Here is a 24010-nt window from a genome sequence, read left to right on the forward strand (position 1 = left end):
AGGGCTATGTAAAGACACATTCTGTAGGATGTTAACTATGAAAAAAAAAGACACTCTACAGTTTAAAAACCAATCTTACACAGTCTTACATTTTAATTATTCTTTTAAAAGGAGAAAGTTGGGTGCAGAAGGGTTCAAAGTTTTATATATAAGAAAAAACTGCTTTAAAACTAACTTACTTCTCCTACTACTCCTCTACATTCTCCTCCTAGTTTTCTTTATCTTGCTCCTCTTCTTTTTCCTCCTTCTTTTCTTGCACGTCTTACCTTTAACACCTCCTCTCTTTTTACCCACACCAGGTTTCCTTTAGTCCAGTAAACAGTGATATCCTTTTCATACTTTTCCTTCAGTTTAACTGCCTGTTTTTCACGAAGTTGCTTGTCACCTGCAGCAGTATCATTCCACATTTCTCCCAATTTTTGGTCCCATCTCTAATAGCAAGACCAGGATGCTCCCCTTTGATTTTTGGATGATACTAAGAACAGGATAAGAAAAATGCTGAAAGAGACCTTTTCAGTGCATTGGGATCCTTAAACTTACTGTTTTTCTCCTTTAGATGGTATGTAGGTTTTCACTTCTCTTTCATAATGGATTTTACCATCTTCTTTCTTTTCCTCAAATTTTCCTTTCTTTTTAGCAAACTTTGTGTTCCACCTTTCTGAGCATTTTTTAGAAAATTCTGTTCCTCTTGGCAGGTTTACTCAAAGAAGGCAAATGAAAGCATTTTCCTTCTTGTCTTCTTTGTATCACCTTTGTTCAGTTATGATTATTTTCTTGCCCCAATGTTCTCTCTATGAGCCGAATATATTGTAATAGCTGTCAGACATATTCCTTGAAACTGAACCTGAAATTGTTGAAGATATTGAGTAATGAATTGAAAACTTTGAGTTCATGATTGAAGAAATATTTTTTGGGAAACAGTATCACTAAATGAAAACACATGAAAAGTAGGAAGTTGGAGGCAAATGATATATATACAGCTTCAAGTTTTAATCCAGGGAAGCAAAGCTGATTCTCCTGGATTTCAGTTTGGCAAAAAGACATGATTCTTTTATGTTTCAAGGTCACACACTACTTTTTTTTTTGATGAAGAATTAAATATCAGTTTGTTTCAACTTTGACAAAGGTAAGAGCTTTGGAGAAATTATATTAATGCACATATGTATAACATATTGTCTTTCCCCCTTATGTGCAAAGACATAGTTTCTCCAACTTTAACATTTTTCTCATACATTGCTATCATTCCAAGCACTTGGTAGCATGTTAAACCGTTACATATCAAGGAATGAAAAATCTACTTAACATTTTTAAAAAGTCGTGATGAATCTATCTTACTTAGATAACACTACGATATCTTCATATTCAACAGCTGTGCCTTTGCAGTGTCTCTCAGCAGACACAGCCTTCATTTCTTATAGTGAAAAGGAATAATCCATAGTGATATAAATTAATGGATTTGCATTGAGAAATTTCCATTTGAAACAGCAAGTGAGAAACTTCTAACATATGTTTTCCAGAAGTAGTACTTTACTGCAAAGTTCAAAGATAGCTGGATGAGAAAATTTAATATTATTTGGGAAATATGTATTACACAAAATGGAACATGTTGCTATTGATAATACTTAAGGAAAATACTGACCAAGGATGGCTCCTGAAGTATTAGAAATTGGAAAAAAAGGACATTAACCAGGGAGTTTGTGTGGTTATTTATTTACTTATTTTGTTCTGTTTGTTAAATGGGGGTTGGTGTTTAAAGAGAAAGAGGAAATACAATTAACATGTGGACTATAATGCCCAAGGTTTCATATGTTTTTTAAACTGAAAAATTTGTTCTATAGCAGACTGGCTCAAATAAGGCACTGTAGAAAATAATTATCTCTTTATACTTCATCTCAAAATTTGTGGTTTCATCAATGTACACTCAAAATCCCCTGGAGAAAACTCTCTGGAAATTGGGGAGGATAAGGGAGATGTGATCCCACTTTATACTTATGTGAAATGCCATAGAAATTATATTAATCAGACTCACTAATAACCCTTGATAAACAAATAGTTTGAGAGACAAGGCCAGATATGGGTCTGGATAATAAAGTGTATAAAATCACTATAATTGAAACCAGCAGACATATAAGGGAGTTTCAGCTAAATGAACTGATGGTCCATAGGTTCTCCTTAGAGAGGCAATTAAAGATGTTGACAGATTTGGTCTCCTTCTGTGCCCAAGGGCAATGAACACATAATTTCATGGACATTTAATCATTTTATCTTGCAGTGGTCATGATGAACATTAAAAATATTACTAAGATAAAAGCAACATAATTGCTAATATCAGATGGAGAAGAAAGGATAAATTATTTTAAGAATTTCACCTAATTGATAGAAAATTTGTTAATTTTAATCAAATTGTATAACTTGGGTGAGAAACAGCATAAAATATGAATGAGGACATATGTGATTGGTAAACTGTGGAGTGAGGGGTTGGTCATGTTTAGTAAGAATAAGGAAATATAATAAGACCTCCAACTTGCTACATTGCTCTCCTCAAAAGGTAAAGATCTTTAGTGGAGTAGTTATGGGGAAAAAACAACTTGAATAAGAATAATACTTAGTTTTAGAAAATATAAACTGTTAGTCATAGGCCAGAGGTTGACAAAGTAAGTATGGTTGGAAAGCCAAATCCAGCCAGCTGCCTCTTTGTATATGGCCTGTGAATTAAGGATAATTTTTACAGTTTATTTTAGTTACTACAGGACATAGTTTTCCAACCTTTGATCTACACCACTGAAGGGAGTACTGGAAATGATGAAATCCATAATCCTTCACCATATTGCATTATGTCTATGACATCTACAAAATCTCCACATCCTCTCTCTCTCTCTCTCTCTCTCTCTCTCTCTCTCTCTCTCTCTCTCTCTCTCTCTCTCTCTCTCTCTCTCTCTTTCTCTCTCTCTGTCTCTCTCATACACAGATGCAAAATAATAGAAATTAATAGTTGAATTCAGTAGCTGCCTATTCAAACTTGTACATGAAAAATTCCTTCGACAATATAACAAACACGTGGTTATTTCACCTTTGCTAGAACATTTCCAATGAGGAATAACTGAGGTTCCAGGGTATTAAATCCCAAGTTTGGATCACTAAAATTGTCTTAGAGTTTTATATCACAATAATCCTAAATTTACTTCCTTGTGACTTACAATCTTACATCTCAGTTCTACCTTATGGTGAAAATTGAACAATTCAAATTCCTTTTTCATGTGATTCTTTTCAAGTACATGAAAACACATTCTCATTTCATATTTTTTATCTTATGTTAACCAACCATGATCATTTCTTTCAACTGATCTGTATATAGAATGGATTTGAGGTTTTCTATCATTGTAATTTTCTTTCCTTTAGGAATCCTATAGCTTATCAATTCCTTTCCTAAATGATGAACCCCCAAAATGAACAAAATATACCCAACCAGGGAAAAGTATATTGGATCTCTCACCTCTTTATTCATGGAAACTCTTATTTACTTAATATAATCTGAACCACATCAACATTTTTGCCTTAGGGTCACATTCTTTGGTAATACTGAAACTAAAATCCAATGAAATTCCTGACTCTTTTTCAGATGAATTCTAATGACTTGATATTTACAGGTATTTTTTTTTCTTTTGGATCCAAATATAAGACTTTATATGTATTCTCATTCAACTAAGTGCTAGCTTTTCAAGATCTTTCTAGATTTTACCATTTAGAATGTTAGATCTGCCTCCAATCTTTGGGTCATTTGCAAACTTGGTAAGCATGACATCTGTGCCTTTATCTAAGTGATTCATAAGATAAAGATTAAATTAACTCTCCCTGTCCATTTTTAGATTTAATCACCAAAAGTATAAATACCTCACTCACAATTGAGTGGAGGAGGTCTGTGACCTGCCTATGCAATAGTGGGTAATGAATCAGAATCAACTGACTGCCCCTTGGGCAGTCCTAAGCAAAGCTTTAGTTGTAATTGGTAGACATAATGGTGGAGGAAGGCACGGGAAGTAAAACAAAAGAAGTGTCTTTAAAAAGGAGTTACAACTTCCTGTGAGGATTTCTTCTGGAATTCTTTGTGCTTGGGACATATGAGTGCTCTCATTCTTCAGAGTTCTGCATTTGAGTTGGAGGTTGATGAAGAATCTGCTGACTGGGCCAGAGACCTTAGACTTGGTGAGACTATCCTTCAATCTCTCTCTGACATGTGGTGAATGAAAAAGCTGACTAATTTCCTGGATTTTCTGAAGAGACTAGCATCATGAGAGACCTATGCTCTTGAGAGAGGCTCCCTGCATCCCCAGGACCTCGGCTACAAGGGCCAAGGCCTAACTAAGACTAAAGACTAACTAGCCTTGTCTGTTTTTGAGCCAGGTGTTAGAGCAAAATACTTAGTTCTTAGGCTAGATATCTTATCCTATTCTCTCTCTTATTTTCTTACTTTCACTCTTTCTATATTTTGTAAATAAACTGTTAAAATAAAACTTTTTGCAATTTCATAAAATTCCTGGTGACCCTATTCTTAAGTAATACAGTCCAACCTTTTATAAATAACCCCTTACATTTCCACCCCTTACAATACAAAGCTTAATCTGCACGTGACAAAAAACTTCTCTCTAGGAGGACTTCAATTGAGACCTTTATAAGTAGTGCCAAGCCATTAATGCTTTATTCATTGAATCTAGCCATTCATCCAGGTCCAAAAGCATATAACAATTATACCTTTTAATCAAAGTTGTCAAAATCATGGCCCAAAAGCCACATGTGTACTTCAGTGTGGCTTTTACCAAATATAATGAATTTGGGAAATATTTAACCAAATAAATAATAATATGGTAAATCATAGAAAATATTAATGTAGTTTCTTGGTCATTATGAAGTCATTTGTATGGAGGCCATTTGCTTTTTACGTCAATCCTTTATAACATAACTCCTTATCATTTCTCCAATTAGAGATACATAAATTAGATCATAGAGAAGCTGGTTCCCTATGACTGAAATTAAGGACCCTTCATTTTATTTTTTTGCATAAAATGTGGAGTCTTTAGTAGTCTGGTGAAGCTTATGGTCCTCATCTCAGAATAATATTCTTAAATGAATTAAATAAAATATGCATTTGCAAAGGGGATCAGTTTTGTTGAAATATAGTTATAAAACATTAAAATGTGTTTTTGAATCACAGGTAAAAAATTCTGCATCTATCCAAATTAAATTCCTCATTGTTTTAATAACATGCCACATGTGTACATTCTTCTTCCCTTTTTTTTTCTTAATCATGGAACATCTTCCCACATCTTTTTTACATAGTTCTAATATCATTAAAACCTGAATTCAAATGCTAACATGAAATTTTCTCTGATATTGTCCCTCAAAGTATTTCCTTTCTCAAAAATTGTATAGCATGCTTTTAAAAATTAATATTTTTATTAAACTCGGGATGTTAAAGTTTGAATTCTAACTACTGTGTATGCATTTTATTTTCACTACTATACTCTAAATAGGTAATATAAGTGGTGCAGTCAATAGAGCTCAAGGCTAGGAGTCAGTAATAACTATTTTCAAATCTAGCCTCAGACATTTACTAGCTGTGTGATACTGGGCAAGTCATTTAATCTCATTGGTCTCACTTTTCTCATCTGTAAAATGAACTACAAAAGGACATGGCAGACCACTCCAGTATCTTCATCAAGGAAAACACAAATAGGGACATAAGAATTGGACATAACAGAAATGACTGACAAACATCAACAACCTTCTCAGCATTAGGACTGGCACTATGTGATTTAATCTTTGGGACTCTGGTAGTTCCTATGGTAATTCTTTTGCATGTAGTTTCTTCTTAATAAATAGCAGTCAAACTGATGCATATATGACCTTAAATACAGACACATATTGATATAGATAAATATATAGATAAAGGCTTTAATAATTTAATAAATATATAGGTACAGGCATTAATAATTTGCAATGCACTTTTGTTCCCTGTATGTGTACATGTGCATGTGTGTACATATATGTACATATATATGCATATTAAAAGTTCATAGTAGCAAGATCATGGAATTTTTTAGAGTTTGAAGGGAACTTACATAAATTGTTTAGTATTGGAAGGAAATTTTGACTAACCTTTTCATTAAACTTGAGGAGCAAAAAGTGGTTAAGCAATTGGCCCAAACCATGAAGATGTCAGAGATCATATTTGAATGCAGGTTTTTTTTGTGCCTAAATCGAGATATTTGTTACTAACTATTCATGTTTTAGAGGATTATCTCACCTTCATCCCATTAATATGCAGATCCTATTATCCTACAAAAAAGATGGATTTTCTTCTGCTTTTAGGAAGATTTACTGTTGTTATAACAGTGAATATTTGATACTTCACAACTTCAATTAATTTACTACAGTAAAGTATATTTTGCAATAAATCTTTAAAATATCACCTTTTATTAAGAAAACAAGAATATGACATGTTAATTTTAATGCATGAACTTTTTTAGAAAAAATATGTTTATTCACAGTATATCTTTTCTTAGTAAGAAGTCTACAGCCATCTGGAAGAATATCATACCTAGTTTCTCAAACAAAAAGAAAAAAAATAGAAAACCAACAAAGTGAACTCCTCCAAAAGATAATGATGGGGTTACAAACAGTGGAAGAACCTCTAACAACATTGAGTATACCCTTTATTTTAGTACCACATCTGTTATTAATTTGCTGTGGTATTTTGGAAAAAAGTTATTTCATCACTACAGAATTCTTCTCAGAATCCAGATCTCATGCAGTTCACCCTTACTATACTATACTCACCATTTCATATTCTTCCCTGGAAGGCAAATACTTTTTTAATAGACTGTTTGGTATTTGGTATCTACAACACATTTGGTATCTACAACAGCAGAAGACTCCATAAGTAATTTGACTAGACTTCAATAAAGTAGGAATGTCCTACCTCATTTTAGATATTGTGTAGAAAAGAGAAATTACAAGGCATGCAGCAAGACAAGAAGTTGTGTGAACTTTAGATTACTCCACCCTACTTAGTCTAACAAAATCAGGAATGTCTACATCCATAGTTAAGGATTAAGTATTTAGGAGGATAGCCTATGACAGACTTATGCTAGCAAATGACAAATCAGAAACAGCTGACAGACCCCTGGGTTGTCCTAAGTCAAGTCTAAGATATCATTGGTACATGTGAGACTCAGGAAAGTGATGTAAAACCATCTATATATTTCATGTCACTTCCTCTCTCCTGCCTCTTTTACAGTGGAGAGGTGGTTGGTGGCAGCTTGCTGAGTGTGTTGGCATCTTGGCATGGCAGCTGCTATTGTCTGGGTTTAGTGGTGAGTTTTCCTTGATATCATACTGAAAGAAGCCTAGTAACCTAGTTCAGGTGAGGCTCTTCTCTGAGATCTCTTGGAGTTTAGGCTGATTTTTCTCTCCTTTATCTTCCAAAGACTATCCTCTTAGAGAAAGCCTCGAATCTTCAAGGACTTTGTGGCTGAGGACATTGAGCTCGCCTGGCACAGGCTGGGCAGGATATACCTTTCCCTCTCTCTTCTCCTTGATTTCTTCCCTATATATTGATTAAATCCCCATATATTTCCAAACTGCCTTGGGTATTTTATTTGGGATATCCCCTGGCTACCAAAAATCAAATTTATATTAGGTCACAACCCTAAATTATCCTTACAGCTGGAGATTTATCATCAGCTGTCAATCAAAGGAAGATTACATTTGGAATGTGACTGGGGAAACAGTTGAAGGCAGGAGTCAATTGCTGACTGGATTTCTGGGATTATTGGCTGATAGTGGTGACATTGAAGGAAGAAGCTGGGTTTATCAAGTTGGAGGTGGCCTGGATGATTTGAAGACAGAAGAAGAAGCACAATAGTCCATATCTCTCTCTCTGACTTGCTCTGTTTCATGGTAGTGATTGAATTGCCATTTCTCTCAATATCCTCCAACCTAAGACTCACTGTAGATAATAGGGAAACATCCAACCCTCTTACCATCATCCTCCATCTTTTTCCTGTTTTCCCCAATAATCCTCTACTTGAGATAAAGAAAAGAAAAGATTATTTCCTTTGAAACATCATAGCTCACCCTGAGTGACTTTGAAGGAGGCTGAAGAAGGGGAAAGAGGAAACTGAAGGGAAGAAGAGGGGAGGAAGGGAGATTGGAAGAGAGGGAAGGGAGATATAAAGGGAGGAGGGTAGGCAAAAGAAGATAACTACCTGATCCATTAGTATCCATCGAATATACCATCCAATATTATCTATTACAATATCAGGCCTCTTAGTGCAGCTGAATTTAATTAAGTTTTTCAGAACATGAAATTAAGAAGTATGAAATTATTTGATAAGTTAAGTAGTATAGTCAGAGTTTAAACACAGGTTCTTAGTGCACTTTCCATTAGACTACATGGCCTGTTTTAATGTCTTTCCAAACAACAAAAATAGATGTGAGGTGGGAATGATATAAGAAAAAGGACAAGGAAGTAAGTAAAAAAAAGGAAGAAAAAAAGTTTAAAAAGTAAAAAATTGTTTTTAGAAGTTTTGTAAAATAATTCTATGAATCCATTCACAGCATGATTTGTTAACCCACCCTATAGTCCTTTGGTAGTTCATTTACAACTAATTCTACTCATACTTATAGTGAATAAATAATTTGTAGTTATTAAAAAAGTCTTTATGAAGTAAATGAAGCTCTAGTACCTTTACTATGAAATTATAAAGGAAAGAAAAAGAATTATTGATTAACATCAGTAATGAATATTGGTTCTAAAATTTTCAAGATCTAAGCAAAAAGAGTATAACAATTTATTAAGAAAAGCAGTAAAAATCAGGTTTATGTCATAGATGCAAGGATGCTTCAACATTAGGAAAAAGCCAAAATCACATTATTGTCTCAAATGATAGAGGAGAAATTATTTGAAAAGAACAATACTTATTTTTGGGAAATATCCTACAAAGTGTAAGTGTAGAGGGGTCTTTTTAATATGATTATATATGTGTGTGTGTGTGTGTGTGTATGTGTATGTGATCAAAAGTTACACTTTTATATAATAGGGAAAACAAAAACTTTCCTAGGAAATGTATGTAAAAGATTTACTTTTCCAGTTATTATCATTATTGTTCTACAAATGCTGGTAATAGCAATAATATAAAAGAATTAAATTAAAAATATAAAAAGAGACAAATGGGAAATAAATCTATCTTTATTGACTGAAGATTTGATATTTTACTTAGAAAATCTTAGGATATCAGCAAAATGGCCCATAGAATTAATACCTTTAGTAAAGTTCTAGGTTCCAAACTGGAATCTATGTAATTTCCATATAATAAAACCCATCAGGCAATATCAAAAAGGGAGATTCCTTTCAAAATAATTACAAAATATATAATTATATGTTGATTTACTAAACTACAATCAATAATCTTATAGAAATAATAACAAAGTATTCTTTAAAGAAATGTGACATCTCAAATATTTGGAAAATATTCAATGTTACACCTAGACTATGACAATATAATACAAGTGACAGTATTTCTAAAGCTAACTTATTTGCTTAATGAAACAGCAATTAAAATAAGAAAGGGAAACAGCATAGATATAGAAAAAATAATGGTAAAACTCAGTTTGATAAAAAAACTAAATTATTAAAAATATTTTTAAAAAAGAACACTAATTTACTTTATTAGAAAAAATAAATTTAAAATAACTCTGAGGTAGCACCTTACACCTATCAGATTGACTAATCTAACCAAAACAAGGAAAATTATAAATGTTGGAAGTGAAGTAGAAAACTTAGGGCACCAATACCCTATTGGTGGGGCTGTGAAAATGATACAATCCTTCTAGAACACAAACTGGGATCATGCCAAAATGTTCATAAAACTGTGCATACATATTGAACCAGCATTAACCCTATTAGGTTTATATCCCAAAGAGATCAAAGGTAGGGGAAAAGGACCTACTTATACAAAAATATTTATAACAGCTCTTTTTGTGGTGGCAAAGAACTGGAAAAGAAGAAATATCTATCAGTTGGGAAATGGTTGATCAAGTTGTGGTATATAATTGTAATGGAATACTATTTTGCCATAAGAAATGATGAACAAAATGATTGCAAAACATCTGGAAAGCCTTATCTGAAGTGATATAAAGTAAGGTGATCAGAAAAAAGAAGAATATTGTACACAGTAATAGCAATGATACATGATAATCAACTGTGAATGATTTAACTATTATCAGTAATGCAAGAATCTAGGTCAAATCCAAGAAACTTATGAAGAAAAAGGCTATCCACTGCTATGGAAAGAACTAACTCCCATATAAAAAGAAAAAAACAGCCATCTTGAGGAAGGAAAAGTAGTAGAAGGGAGGGAGAGAAAATGTTGAAAATGTCAGAAAATTATTACTGAAAATTATATGACATAATCTGGAAAAAATTCAAAAACAAAAATTAAAATGATAACAAATAAAGCCTAGATTTCAAACTATATAACAGAGTAAAAATTATAAGAATCATTTGGAATCATTAAAACATGGAAAACTGAATTAAAGGAAAAATACTCTATTGGAAGGAATGAGATAATTTTTAAAAACCAAGGCTTAACACATCTGAAAACTTAAGTTAAGTAGCCAAGAACTTCCATTTCATAAGAACTGTTAGAAAAATAAGAAAATTTGTCAGAAATTAGCATTCAAAAAACTCTCACTACATTTTTGGTAATACACTCAAAATGGATATATGACCTCATTTAATATCATGTCATTGAAAAATTAACTATTATTTTCCCATAAAGATAGGTTGTTTTTATCAAATAGGTGATAACAATAATTAATGCAGAAAGGGAAGTGGTCACCAGGGAAACTTTTATATCACATATCTCTGATTAGGGTCTGAAAACCAAAATATGTAGACAACAAGTATATGTCTGTATATATATAAAAAAAGAACAAAATATGTACACAAAATACTGTGTATATATGTCAAAAAACAAAAGTAGTTTTCAATGAAGGGTTGCTGAACTTAAATCCATTTAATGAATGTTCCAGGTATCTAATAAAATATATATACAAATTAAAGCAAATTTAAGATTTCATCTAATACCTGGTAACTTGACAAAGATAACAAAAGAAAAGAAGCATCAGTCTTGCATAGGTTGCAGAAAGATAGCCACAATAACATATTTTGATGCATTTTAATTATTAGAATTATTTGAAAAGCAAATTGAAATGATTAAAAGAAAGTGACTAAAATGCCCAGATCCTTTAAAGGCCTCAGAAATCTCATATCACAAAGAGGTCAGAGACAAAAAGAAGTTCTCATGAAAACCAAAATGCTTATTTTAGGACTTTTTTTTGGAATCAAAGAACTGGGAACAAAGTAGATGCTCATTGACCATGGAACTGATACATTGTCATATATTGTCAAGGAAAATTATTGTGTTGTTAGAAACATGAACATAGATAAAGGCATGGAAAGACATACAAATTCCTTGAAAGTGAAGCATAGAATTTTATATGCTTTTACCTCAACAATGTTAAAGGAAATGACCAAAGCCAAAAAACAACCAGAATTGTATGCTGTCAAATTATAATGACCAAGACTGGCCCAAATGAGTAATTTTAATCTTTTATAAAATCAAAGCTCCACCTATATAAAATAATGTAAAATTTCAGACTTTGTCAGTTTGTTATTATTTTCCTGAATTTGATCTTTCTCAGAGTATCAAAAGAAATAATGAGCAAAGCATTTTTTCAAGACCAAAAGGCACTACCACAAAATTAAACATAATCATTTTTGGAAGAATACATTAGGAAATATAGATGTGTAAAAACAATTTATAATTAAATTTTTAAAAATAAATTTAAACAAAGACTAGGTTTAATATAAACCATTTCCTCCTTATCCTCAGCTCACCTAAACATTACTTTTCATTTATTAAAAAGATAATTAATTAGAGAGTCACAATTTAACCAGCTTAGGCCTAGATGGTTTGTGCTTTTTACGTATCTTATGAAATCTAAGTGAAAAAGCTGACCTTGATGACATAATCAATAAGTAGTTTCAATCTGTAAGCAGCATCTTGTGTATTAATGTTATTCTAGCATATGCAAAATTTATAAATAATTTACAATAATATATTTAAAGTCAGATGTTTATCTGTTTTATATTTTTCATTCATGCTTCTGCATTTTGAAAAAGCTAAATTCCTGCCTGAAATTGTGAAAGAGATCAGCAAAGCTTTTAAGCTATGTTTACATTCATGAAACTTAAAATATTTCTGCCTTTTTGAAAAGTCAGAAAATTGTCAGGTCGCCAACCAGCCTTTCTAATGCAATAAGAATGACTAGAGGAGGTAAATGGCCTGGACAATAAACTATCTGCTTGCTTTCTATTTAATTCTTTGAAGACTCACTGTATTTATCTTAATGATGGCTTTATGGATGGCTTAATAGGTCAAAGTCTTCAATCTCAAGGAATAAAAATGGGTCTTGAGATATTTTCAGAACCTCAAAATAGCAAGTAAAATCTACATTTAGTTAATAATTACAACAGTCCCATCACTTCCAGGCTAGTGTAGGTGACATTTCATCTTGTGCCCTGCAGGCATTTTGGCAGTGGGAGGATAGGGCACAACTGGTGACAAATGAATTGCATTAATCTTTAAACTCATGTGGCTGGGATCCCACATCTTTTGTACTTTAGCTGGCTGAAAGACAGAAAAGTGCTCAATAAAGGCAGGGATGATATTTTTCACAATAACCTATTCACTTCAAATAAACTAAGAGAAGTGCATAAGAAAAGGATTGATCTAACTTTGCCAAAACTGACATTATGTAATCTGAATTCTCTATTACTTTGCTTCTGACAAACCTAGATATTTCTTCTTCTAAAGGCTATGATGGTAAAAGTGAAAGTATTATTCTCTTCTGTAGTGGTTTTGAGTTAGCTATGTTATTACTGAAAGTAATGCCCTTCATCAAAGCCTCCTTTGTATATGGAGGTGGCACTGGGTTCTTGGCAATGTAAGGATGATATTAGAAAATTAAGTATTATTTTATTAATTTAGGGATAAAAAGTAGAGTGCTGGCTTGAGAAAGAATTGGGGTTAAAAGCAGAGCTGAGAGAGTGTGTTGTTTTCAGATGTGACACATAACTGTTTTTCTGTGTCAATTACTCTCTCTGGTAGTTGAGAGTTGGTCTCCCTGACAGTTGGCAGAGACATACACTCAGAGACTCACTCTTAGGGCTGGAGGAGGTAACATCTTTGCCTCTCTCTCTTTGTCTGAGGGACAGATGTGAAGATGCTCAGTGTTTTCTGTTCCCAACTCGGGAAATACTATTGAATATCTATTGTGTTTTTTATAGATTGTTTAACTCTGAGAAGACCAAGAAAAACCTGGTCTTAGGCTTGGACTATGAGTCTTAACAGACAAACTTGATTCCTCTTGAGACTCAACCAGTTAGCCTTTGCTATTTTATAATTTGAAGGTGAATTTAAGATTTTTAAGGATAACCGTGTTAGTTTTATTTAGATAGTATAAATTTGGGTTAGTCAGATCAGGGAGGATTGGTGTAGCCTGTGAAACACAGGAGAAGTGGCTCATTATGGCACCAGGGAATTTATTTGGGTGGATTTAGAATCCCATAGAATTAGAAAGCCTTCTTCATCCTTACATATTTCAATAAATATTTTATTTTTATAATAAGAGTCTCTTTATTGTCCTTGTGCCTGGCCCTGAAACTTTTTGTTTGAACTTCACTTCATCACTGAGGATACTATTGATTACATCTATCAAAAGTATCTGAACAGTTTTGAAGCTATATTGAAAGGTATTTTCATCTAAATATTTTATTTTTATAACTTGCCAATTTATTTTACAACAGCTAGTCTAGCAGAAGAGAAACTCCAGAAAATCCTACCAAGAAAATAGACTATTTCTTTTCTTTTAATTTTTATTTAATCTTAATAACATATTATCACATAAGTTTTCCAGTGTTATATAATTCCTGTTGTCTCCCTCACTTCTTCCATCTTCCCTTCTGGAGCTGATAAGCAATTCAATCTGGGTGATATATGCTTTATTATACAAAACACATTTCCATATTATTCACTTTCATAAGTGATCAATTCACAATTCTAAGAGCAATGCATTACTGTCCTGATTTTGTCATATTTCCTCCAACATTTATTATTTTCCTTTACTGCCATGTTGGCAAATCTAACAGACTATTCTAGGTGCAATATATGACATAGGACAATGGTCTATGAATTAAATCAGTATGAAGCTTCAGAAATAATTTAGTTAAACCAACTAAATTGTACTGCTTAAGGAACTCTCAGTCTCAGTTCTGTCATCCTAAAATGGGGATAATAGTCTCACTAACCTAGCAGGGTGTTGTGAGGATCAGAAGAGATGCCATATATAAAGAGCTTTGCAAATTTTAAGCACACATAATTGCTAGTAAATATATTCATCATGGTGTCATCTTCAACCACTTAATAATTTTTATATTTAAATCTTATAATTCTGTTTGTGCTCTTGTATTAATGGATCTTATCTTACACAAAAGTGACCACCTTCCTTAAAGAAACACAACTCAGATATTATCTTTGGCCCTAAATTTCAATTATAATAAGTATTTATTGAATATGTTGAGGTTTGCAAAGGACTTCACAGATATTCTTTCATTGTGTTCTCCCAAAGACTCTGGGATACAGGTTCTATTATTATCTTCATTTTTTGAATGAACAAATTGAGACTGGGAGAGGTTAGGTGACTCCCAAGGGCTACACAGCTAGTAAATATTTGAGGCTAAATTTGTGAACTTAGTTCTTCCTGACTCTTGGCTCAGCATTATATCCACTTAGCTGAGTTCCTTCCTTCTTTGTGCATCATAACGGCTATGACTTTCAAGAGAAACTCTTTTGTTTTATACCTATTTTTTGTCATCATCACAATTTATGATACCTCCACTCTCAATAATTGGTGAGGTCACAATTTCTCATATAACTTTGCTTTTCTCCCTTTCCAATTTGAACCCAATATTTAACTAATTGAATCTCACTCTCCCTTCTACTCTTGAATCCCTTCTATCTTCATCAGTCAATTGACTATGTTCTCCTCATAGCTAACTTCTAGATTCCCAAATCTTATAATCTTTTTTCAAATCTAATCTTGATATCACTGCTGCATTTGACATTGCTCACTTCCCTTACTTCCAGGAAAGTCTTTTCTCTTTTTTTATGATTGCTCTTTCTGGGTTTCATTCTTACTTGCCCGTTCATTCTTAGATTAATTAGTTAGCTCATAGTTCATATAATGCCGCTTAACTGTTCATGTTTTCTAAGTCTTTTTCCTTGGTCCTCTCTATATGTGTGATTTCATTAGCTACAAGGATCTTAATTTTCATATCTATGGAAATAGTTGACATATCTAGGTAGTCAACTTCAATCTTTTCTCTTAGCTTCAATACCACATCAGCGATTGTATTTTGGACATTTTCATCTGGATGCCTTCCTATATCATGAAATCTATAGATAAGAACTCAGACTTCTGGGCTAAAATGGCCACAGAGTAGATACTCTTCTGTTTACCATCAACCACCAACCAGCAATCACCAACCAATATAAAGTGTCTCAGAAGAACCAAAGTCAAAATCAGATAAGCAAAGGGGCTCTACTTTGGGTGCAACCTTGAAGGTAGGCAGGGTTTGAGCATTTCCATGCAATAGAGGTGTAAAATTACCCCTACCAAAGTGAAAGCTGATCACCCCTCCCCAATTCCACCTACCACATCAGAGTCAGAGTGAAATGGGGCAATCTCTAGGTTCTCAGGGGGACTGGGTAAGGACACCACAGACTTACCCTTGGAGAGAAATGATATTTGGGATCCCAGGAGGCTGAGGAAAGTAGAGCTCAGGCACAGAGATAGGGCAGAGAGAGGCTGCCACAGCTGTGTGGACTGAAAAATAGTAGCAGGGCAAAAACCATTCTGTAACTTGATACATAGAGACCTGGCTACTGTCTTTATTCAGACTTCTGGTTGGGAAGGGAAGAAAAAACTAAAGGCTACCAACACCCAAGAATTATAATCTACAACTACTGAATAAAAAATAAGGAAAATAACTCTGACACTGGAAAACTTCTATGGAGAAAAATAGTAGAGTACACAGGAGACAGCAGAGGGAAACAAATAAGCAAACACATCCAAACTTTCCAAAAAAATGGAAATTGGTCACAAGATCTCCAGGAATTCAAATTGGAAGTTGAGAACCAAGTAAGAAAGATAAAAGAAACTTGGCAAGAAAAGTGGGAAATAGTTAAAAAAGAAAATAAGTTTAAATGACAGGATTTGCCACTTGGAAAAAAGGCCCAGAAATCAAATGAAATAATAAGCAAATTGGAGGCCAGAATTGACCTTCTGGAAGTCATGAAAAACATGATAGACCAAGCCAAAAAATAAAATCAAAAGATCGTAGCTGAAAGCCAGTCTTTAAAGACAAGAATTGGACAAGTAGAATCTAATGATCTCACAAGACAGCAAGAATTAATAAAGCAAAGTAAAAATATTGACAAAATAGAAGGAAACATGGAATATTTCATCAAGAAGACAACTGTCTTGGAAAACAGATTGACGAGATACCATTTGAGAATCAGAAGCCTACCTGTATACCTAGAAATAAACAGAAATCTTGGCATCATACTACAAGAAATGATATAAGAAAATTACCCTGATATTTTTGAATAAGAGGGCAAAATGGATATTCTAAGAGTCCATTGGTCACCCTCTAACTTAATTCTTCAAAAGACAACCCCCAGGAATGTAACTGCCAAATTCAAGCTAATGAGAAAATATTGCAAGAAGACAGAAAGAGACAATTCAGATATTAAGGACCACCAATCAAGATTATACAAGAACTGCTAGCCTTCACACTAAAAGACAACAAGGAGTGGAATATGATATTCAGAAAGGCAAGAAAATTGGGTCTACAACCAAGATCATCTACCCATCAAAAATGAATATATACTTCCAGGGAAACATAGGGGCATTTAATAAAATAGAAGATATCCAAGTATTTGTAAAGACCAGAACTAAATGAAAAATTTGATGCCCAAATAGAAATTTCAAAAGAAACATGAAAAGGTAAATAAGAAAGAGAAGGGAAAAATATTTAAGGGATTCAGTAAGGTCAAATTATTTATATTCTTATATGGAAAAATGATATTTGTAACTCTCAAAAACTGTATTCACTATCATAGTACCTAGAAGAATTATTCATATGTAGAGGTTGGGGTACTAAGTGGCTTAAGATGATATGTAAAAAAAAATGGGGGAAAGAAGATGGCACCAAGAGAAACTTGAAAGAATAAAAATCTCCTTAATGAATATAAATGCAAAAATCTTAAATAGAATCCTAGCAAAAAGACTCCAGCAAATGATCTCTAGGTTTATTCACTAGAATTAGGTGTGATTCATAACAGGCATGCAAAGATGGTTTAATATTTGAAAACCATCCACATAATTGACCATATCAACAACCAAACCAATCTAAATCACATGATTATCTAAATCAGCGGTTCTCAACCTCTCAGTTTGTAGCAATGAGAATACATAATGCATATTAGGTATTTACATTCCGAATCATAACTGTAGCAAAATTACAGTTTTGAAGTAGCCACCAAAATAATTTTTTGGTTTGGGTTCACTGCAACATGAGGAACTGTATTGCAGGGTCATGGCATTAGAAAGGTTGAGAACCACTGATCTAAATAGATGGAGAAAAAGCCTTTGACAAAATATAACACTCATTCCTATTGAGAACTCTAGAAAGCATAGGAATAAAAGGGTCTTTCCTAAAAATAATAAACAGTATATTCAAAACCATCAGCAAGCATAATTTGCAATAGGCATAAATTAGAAGCCTTCTCAATAAGATCAGGAGTGAAACAAGGATACCCATTAGCAACTCTATTATTTAATATTGCACTAGAAAAACTAATAGTAGCAATTAAAAAAGAAAAAGAAATTGAATGGATTAAAGTAGGTAATGAGGAGGCTAAACTATCACTCATTGAAGATAATATAATGGTCTAACTAAATAATCCTAAAGAATCAACTAAAAAGCTAGTGGAAATAATCAACAACTTTAGCAAAGTTTCAAGATAGAAAATAAATCCACATAAATCATCAGTATTTCTATATATTTCCAACACATATCAGCAGCAAGAGTTAGAATTTAAAATCACCCTGGATAATATAAAATATTAGGAATCTATTTGCCAAGATGAACATAGGAACTATATGAACACAAATATAAAACACTTTCTACACAATTAAAACTAGATCTAAACAATTGGAATAAGATTAATTGCTCATGGGTAGGATGAGCTAACATAATAAAAATGGCAATCTTATCCAAATTCATTTGCTTATTCAGTGCTATACTTATCAAACTACCAAGAAACTTTTTCACTGAATTAGAAAAAATTATAATAATGTTTATTTGAAAGAAAAAAGATCAAGAATATCAAGGGAAATAATGAAAAAATGTGAAGGATGGGTGCCTAGCAGGACCAGATATTAAACTGTAATATAAAGGAGTGTTCATCAAAATATTTTGGTACTGGCTAAGAGACAGAAAGGGAGGATCTGTGGAATAGACTTGGGGTAAATGACTGCCACAAGCTAGTGCATGATAAACCCAAAGATTCCAGTTCTTGGGACAAAAATCCACTATTTGACAAAAACCTTCTGGGTAAATTGGAAAACAGTATGGTAGAGATTAGGTTTAGATCAACATCTCACACCCTACACCAAGATAAATTCAAAATGGATGAATTACTTAAATATAAAGAAAGAAACTCTAAATACGTGAACATAGAATAGTTTACCTGTCAGATGTATGGGAAAGGAAAAATTTTAAGACCAATAAAAAGATAGAGAATATTACAAAATGTAAAATGAATAATTTGGATTACTTTAAATTAAAAAAGGTTTTGTACAAACAAAACCAATGCAACCAAAATTAGAAGGGAAGCAACAAATTGGGAAAAATCTTTATAACAAAAAATTATGACAAAAGTCGAATTACTCAGATTTATAAGGAGTTAAATCAATTGCACAAAAAACCAAGCCATTCTCCAATTGATAAATATTTGGGCAAGGGTCATGAATAGGCAATTTTCAGATAAAGAAATTTAAACTATCAATAAGCACATGAAAAAGTATTCTAAATCTCTCACAATCAGACAAAAATCAGACAAAAAAGCAACTGTTTGATCACAAAGTTCAATGGTTTTTTGATTGGGGATATAGACTCTAAATTATCATGTTAGTGCAAATATTAATATTATGGAAATAGGTCTTGATCAATGACACATAAAACCCAGTGAAATTGCTCATTGGCTATTGCAGTGTTGGGAGGAGGAGAGGGAAAGAACATGAATCATGTAACATAGAAAAATATTCTAAATTAATTAATCAAATAAATAAACCTAATTTAAAAAAAGAGAACTCCACCCCTGATAAATCCTCCAAGCTCCCAAAACATACTATTTCTTATAGGTTCATAACTGTAACTTTGTTTGCATGTTATCTCCCCTATTAGACTTTAAGTTCCTTCAGAGTAAACACTGTTTAATTTATGCCTTTCTTTGCATATCCAGATTTATATTTATAACACTAATATTTCATACTTTAAGTATACAAGGCTGTTTTATTTCACTTAAGATTAATCCTCTCTCTCACAACCCACTCTCTCCCATTCTCCCTTTTTCATTTCTTCCCTTTCCTGTGTTCTAATTTAGGGGTCACATAGTCTCCACTTGATAAATTGCTGGTTGACTCAGAACCAACTTCTCACTCTTATCCATTATGTCCAAACTGTTGCCTAATTTCATCATTTCTGTTGTTATAATGTTTCAAACATTAAACATTTTCTCCCCATGTACATGTACATAGTCATCAAACTGACTCAAGCCATTCCACATTAGTCCTCACTCAAATTATTGAAACATTATCTAATTGGCCTTCTTGACTCAAAGTTTTCCCTACTCTTATGTATTCTCCCCACAGCTTCTAATTAAATTCCCTTAAGTGAAAATGTAACTCTATCATTAATTTTCTCAACAAAATCTACTGACTTCTTATTGTATATGCCAGTGATGGTGAGTCTATGGCACAGGTGCCAAAGATGGCACACAGAGTACTCTCTGTGGGAACGACATATCCCCTGATTCTATACCCCAGTCTAGAGTTCATTACTAGGCAGAAGGATTTCAGTGGAGCTCCTCCCCTGCCCCTCTCCACCATTCCTGATGACAACATCCACCAGCCCTCTGCTCAGCTGCCCAAGGGGAGCACACAGGGGGTATTGTGGATGGCTCACAGAAGACAGAGCTGGAGGGCATTGGAGAGCTCAGGCTACTCCTCTCCCCTTCTCTACACTACCTGAAGACATTTGTTAATTCTCCCACCCCTATGCCTAGCAGCCCACTGGGAGAACTTTCTCCCTCCCCTGGGTGAAGTAAGTGGGGGGCACGCCTGATGCTTAGTTGGTGGGGTGGGGCATACCATGATGTTTCTCGTGGGGAGCAGACATGCTACTTGGTCTATGTGTAGGGTCTGGCATTCCAGCTTTAAAGCGTTCACTAACACTGGTATATGGGATAAAATATAAATTCCCAAGTTTAGGTTTTTAAAGTTATTCATGACCTTTGTTGTCATTATTATTACTGTTCAGTTGTGTCCAACTCTTCATGACCCTGTTTGAAGTTTTCTTGGCAAAGATACTTAGAGTGGTTTACCATTTCCTTATGTTCATTTTACAGAGGTGGAAATATGCAAATATGGTTAAGTGGCTTTCCCCATCACATAGTTAATAAGTGACTGAAGGGAGATTTGAACTCAGAAAGAAGAGTTTTCTTGAATCTAGGTCCAGCATTTTATCCACTGTGCTACTTAAGTACTTACTTCAGGACCCACTTCACTCTCTCCCTATATTTCTGGCTTCCTTGTCCACTACACATTCTCTGTGTAACAGAGCAAACTCTGTTTTTTTATTGTTGCACACAAATGAATATACATCTCCCATTCCCATGCATTGGCATTGACTTACAGCCATGCCTTGAATGGATTGCTTATTTCCTGATTCTTCATAAAAATTCCCATTTTCCTTTAAGATGCAGTGCAAGTACCATATTTTACATGACAACTTTCCTGATTACCCCACTTTTAGTAACCTCCCCCTCTTTAAATATTTATATTTAACTCCCTTATATTCATTTACTTAATATTAATTCTTCATATGTTTGTATATGTAATTGTCTCTCCTTTAGAATGTAAACTCATTTTTATGTTTGTATCCCCAGAGCTAGCACAGTGACTGGAACAGAGAAGGTACATAAATTCTGACTAATTTATTACTATTTGAGACAGATAAACAGGCAGAATGCACATGTAAGGGAGGGACTTCAGCAAACAAATACTTTACTTGCTCCCTCTCACCTCCAATTTAAGAGATGAAATTGTGTAGTTTTACCAAGGTCAAAGTAGAGTAAGGAAAAGAACTAGACACTTAACTTAAGTTTCCTGATTCTAAGGTCTTATACAGTTTTGAATTAAAGGTTTGTATTCTAGTGGTTATAAATGATGACTGAAGCATTATGTCTACATTTCCAAATATTATTCTATTTACCAAAAGAAAGATGCAAATGCCAATATATGTATAAGAAAAGATATACATACATATATTTCTATATCATTTATATAAGATGGATGGTCTTACATTTAAAAATCCTTACTGAAATTACTTGTTTCTCTTCAGTTTCTCTATTATGAACATCTTGAAACACAGTAATAATAATAGCTAGCAATCAAACAGTTTTTTAGTATAAGTAAAAAAGCTTTACATATTTTTCTCATTTGATTCTCAAAACAAGTTTATAAAGTAGATGATATTATTATAAATACCATTTGATAGATGGGGAAACCAACATTTAAGGAATTAAAGTGACTTTTCCTGGGTCATCCAGCTAATGCTTTCCCAAGGCACAATTTAAACTCTGGGTTTTGTCACTTCATATTCAGCACTCTATCCACTTAACTACCTATCTGACCCTTGCCAATTCACCCTAAGTGTATACAGAGTTTGATACTAATAATCTCAGAAGAACTGAAGTATGTTACCAGACTGATTCTTTGTTCTGCATCAGATGCAAAGCCTTGGAATAGTTCGGTTTTTATTTCTCTGCCTATTTATTTATTCCAGTGGTTGAGCTTATGTTCATGGAAGAGAAAATTATTTCCCATCATAAGTGATGGAAATAGCTGTTGATTCTGAAATGTTTTTCATAGTTTTTTTCTTAGTTATATCAAGAAGAAAGTCTCAATCATACAAAGGAAGAGGTGACATCCTACCAATATGCCAACAAACAAATTAAACCCACTAAAGCCTGTCTCTTCTACCTTATAAGCTTAGACTTGACCTTAAGCACTCAAACACTATGCTAACAGATCAAAACTCTGGCAGGTTCTATCAGTATGGAAAGACTTCATATACATGCCCAGTGAGAAACTCTCACTGTTTCATTTGAGGTTTATCATTAGTGGACAGGCCAGAAAACATTTCTAAAAACCAAGCATTAAATGATAAAGGCATTGAGAACTTGGTAGTTGAAAGAAGTAGTGATACTTGACTTATCAAAAAATTAAACATAGGGTTTGCAAAGCAATAATAAGTTATACAATAATGGAATCTTGTCACCTTGGGCAGCCACACCAAAACATAGATGATTAAATATAGAATATACTTTTGAAATAGTCAAGTCCAGATCCTTAAGGTCATATATAGGAGACAAAATAATGCCTGCCAAGTTTCAGAGATTTCCAGGTCACAAGGCTAGCTCAATCACAAGAAAGCAAGTCTTCTCACGCATAAAAAAAATATTTCTCAATATTCTAAATTAAGGAAAAAGAGTTTTCTTTTCCAATAGATATAGATGCTTTGGCCCAGACAAGCACAAGAGACCTATAATTGTGTGTCACACATAATACACACGGACACAGTTTCACCAACATTTTAACCAGTCCTCTATTGACTTTTTTTCATTTTTCCCATGGTGTTTTCCTGAATATGGGAAATGAAAAACAATATGAAAATATAGGAAGCATGGATTTGTATAGTAATTAAATTAAATATGGATGTTTTTATAAATTGTATGTACATTTATCATAAAAATAAAATGCAAATGATTAATTCTTCCCTTTTCAGATGATGATTACACACCTTAATTTATCTGTTCCAGCTTTGTACCTTGAGATTCGAGCCATAGAGAGAGGAACTGATAAGGTGTCTAGCCAGCGCTTCTCATATTTTGGTTCATTAGCTATGGGCGAGGAAGGTGATGATGGTGCCTGTACAGAATAAATAAAAATCAATAATCACAATCTATCAGTTCAGAAAGAACCACATATAAGGAATGGCTCTACAATCTAAAAATAATGTTTCACATAATAATGATTATTAAACCATGTTACTTATACCAAAGCCTCAAATGAAATTATCTCTTCAAAGATCTTTTAAAAATTTCACAGATTTTTCAAACTTTGAGTGACTACTTAAACATTTTTATTAAATGTATAAGATGGAAAGAGAGGAAAGAGCAACCAAAGCATAAATGAAATAATTTGATAAAATGGGGGGGGGGTTGGTAAAGAAAAGATAATAGACAGAGAAGAGAATGATCAGGATAGGTAAGAAAGGGAAGCAAAAAAGAGTTGAAAGCCTTCAAGGCTTGATCAATTTAAATGTTTACCTATACAAATATTGTTGAATTGTTCAGTATTTTGTGGAGCTATTACTTTTTGCACTGAAATAATTTTGTACAGTCAATGTTTTATTTCACAAACACATAAAAGATGGTAGTACAACAGATACCTACCACAGAAAATGCAAAGGGAAATT

At 33.2% G+C, this 24010-nt stretch overlaps 1 protein-coding gene across 6 annotated transcripts in view; it reads right to left on the reverse strand.

Annotated features, from left to right (window-relative positions):
- Positions 1–24010, reverse strand: part of SNTG2 (syntrophin gamma 2) — a 771339-nt gene that overhangs the window by 285196 nt on the left and 462133 nt on the right. For all 6 annotated transcript variants that reach the window (XR_008915522.1, XM_056813383.1, XM_007476197.3 and 3 more), the window contains one exon: positions 23333–23460. Coding sequence is in view for 5 of the 6 variants with exons in the window: in XM_056813383.1 (XP_056669361.1) it covers positions 23333–23460 (128 nt within the window). In the remaining variant the exon portion in view is untranslated. The remainder of the gene's footprint in view (positions 1–23332; positions 23461–24010) is intronic.

Source organism: Monodelphis domestica, chromosome 1 (genome assembly GCF_027887165.1).
Source record: "Monodelphis domestica isolate mMonDom1 chromosome 1, mMonDom1.pri, whole genome shotgun sequence".
NCBI classification, from domain to species: domain Eukaryota; kingdom Metazoa; phylum Chordata; class Mammalia; order Didelphimorphia; family Didelphidae; genus Monodelphis; species Monodelphis domestica.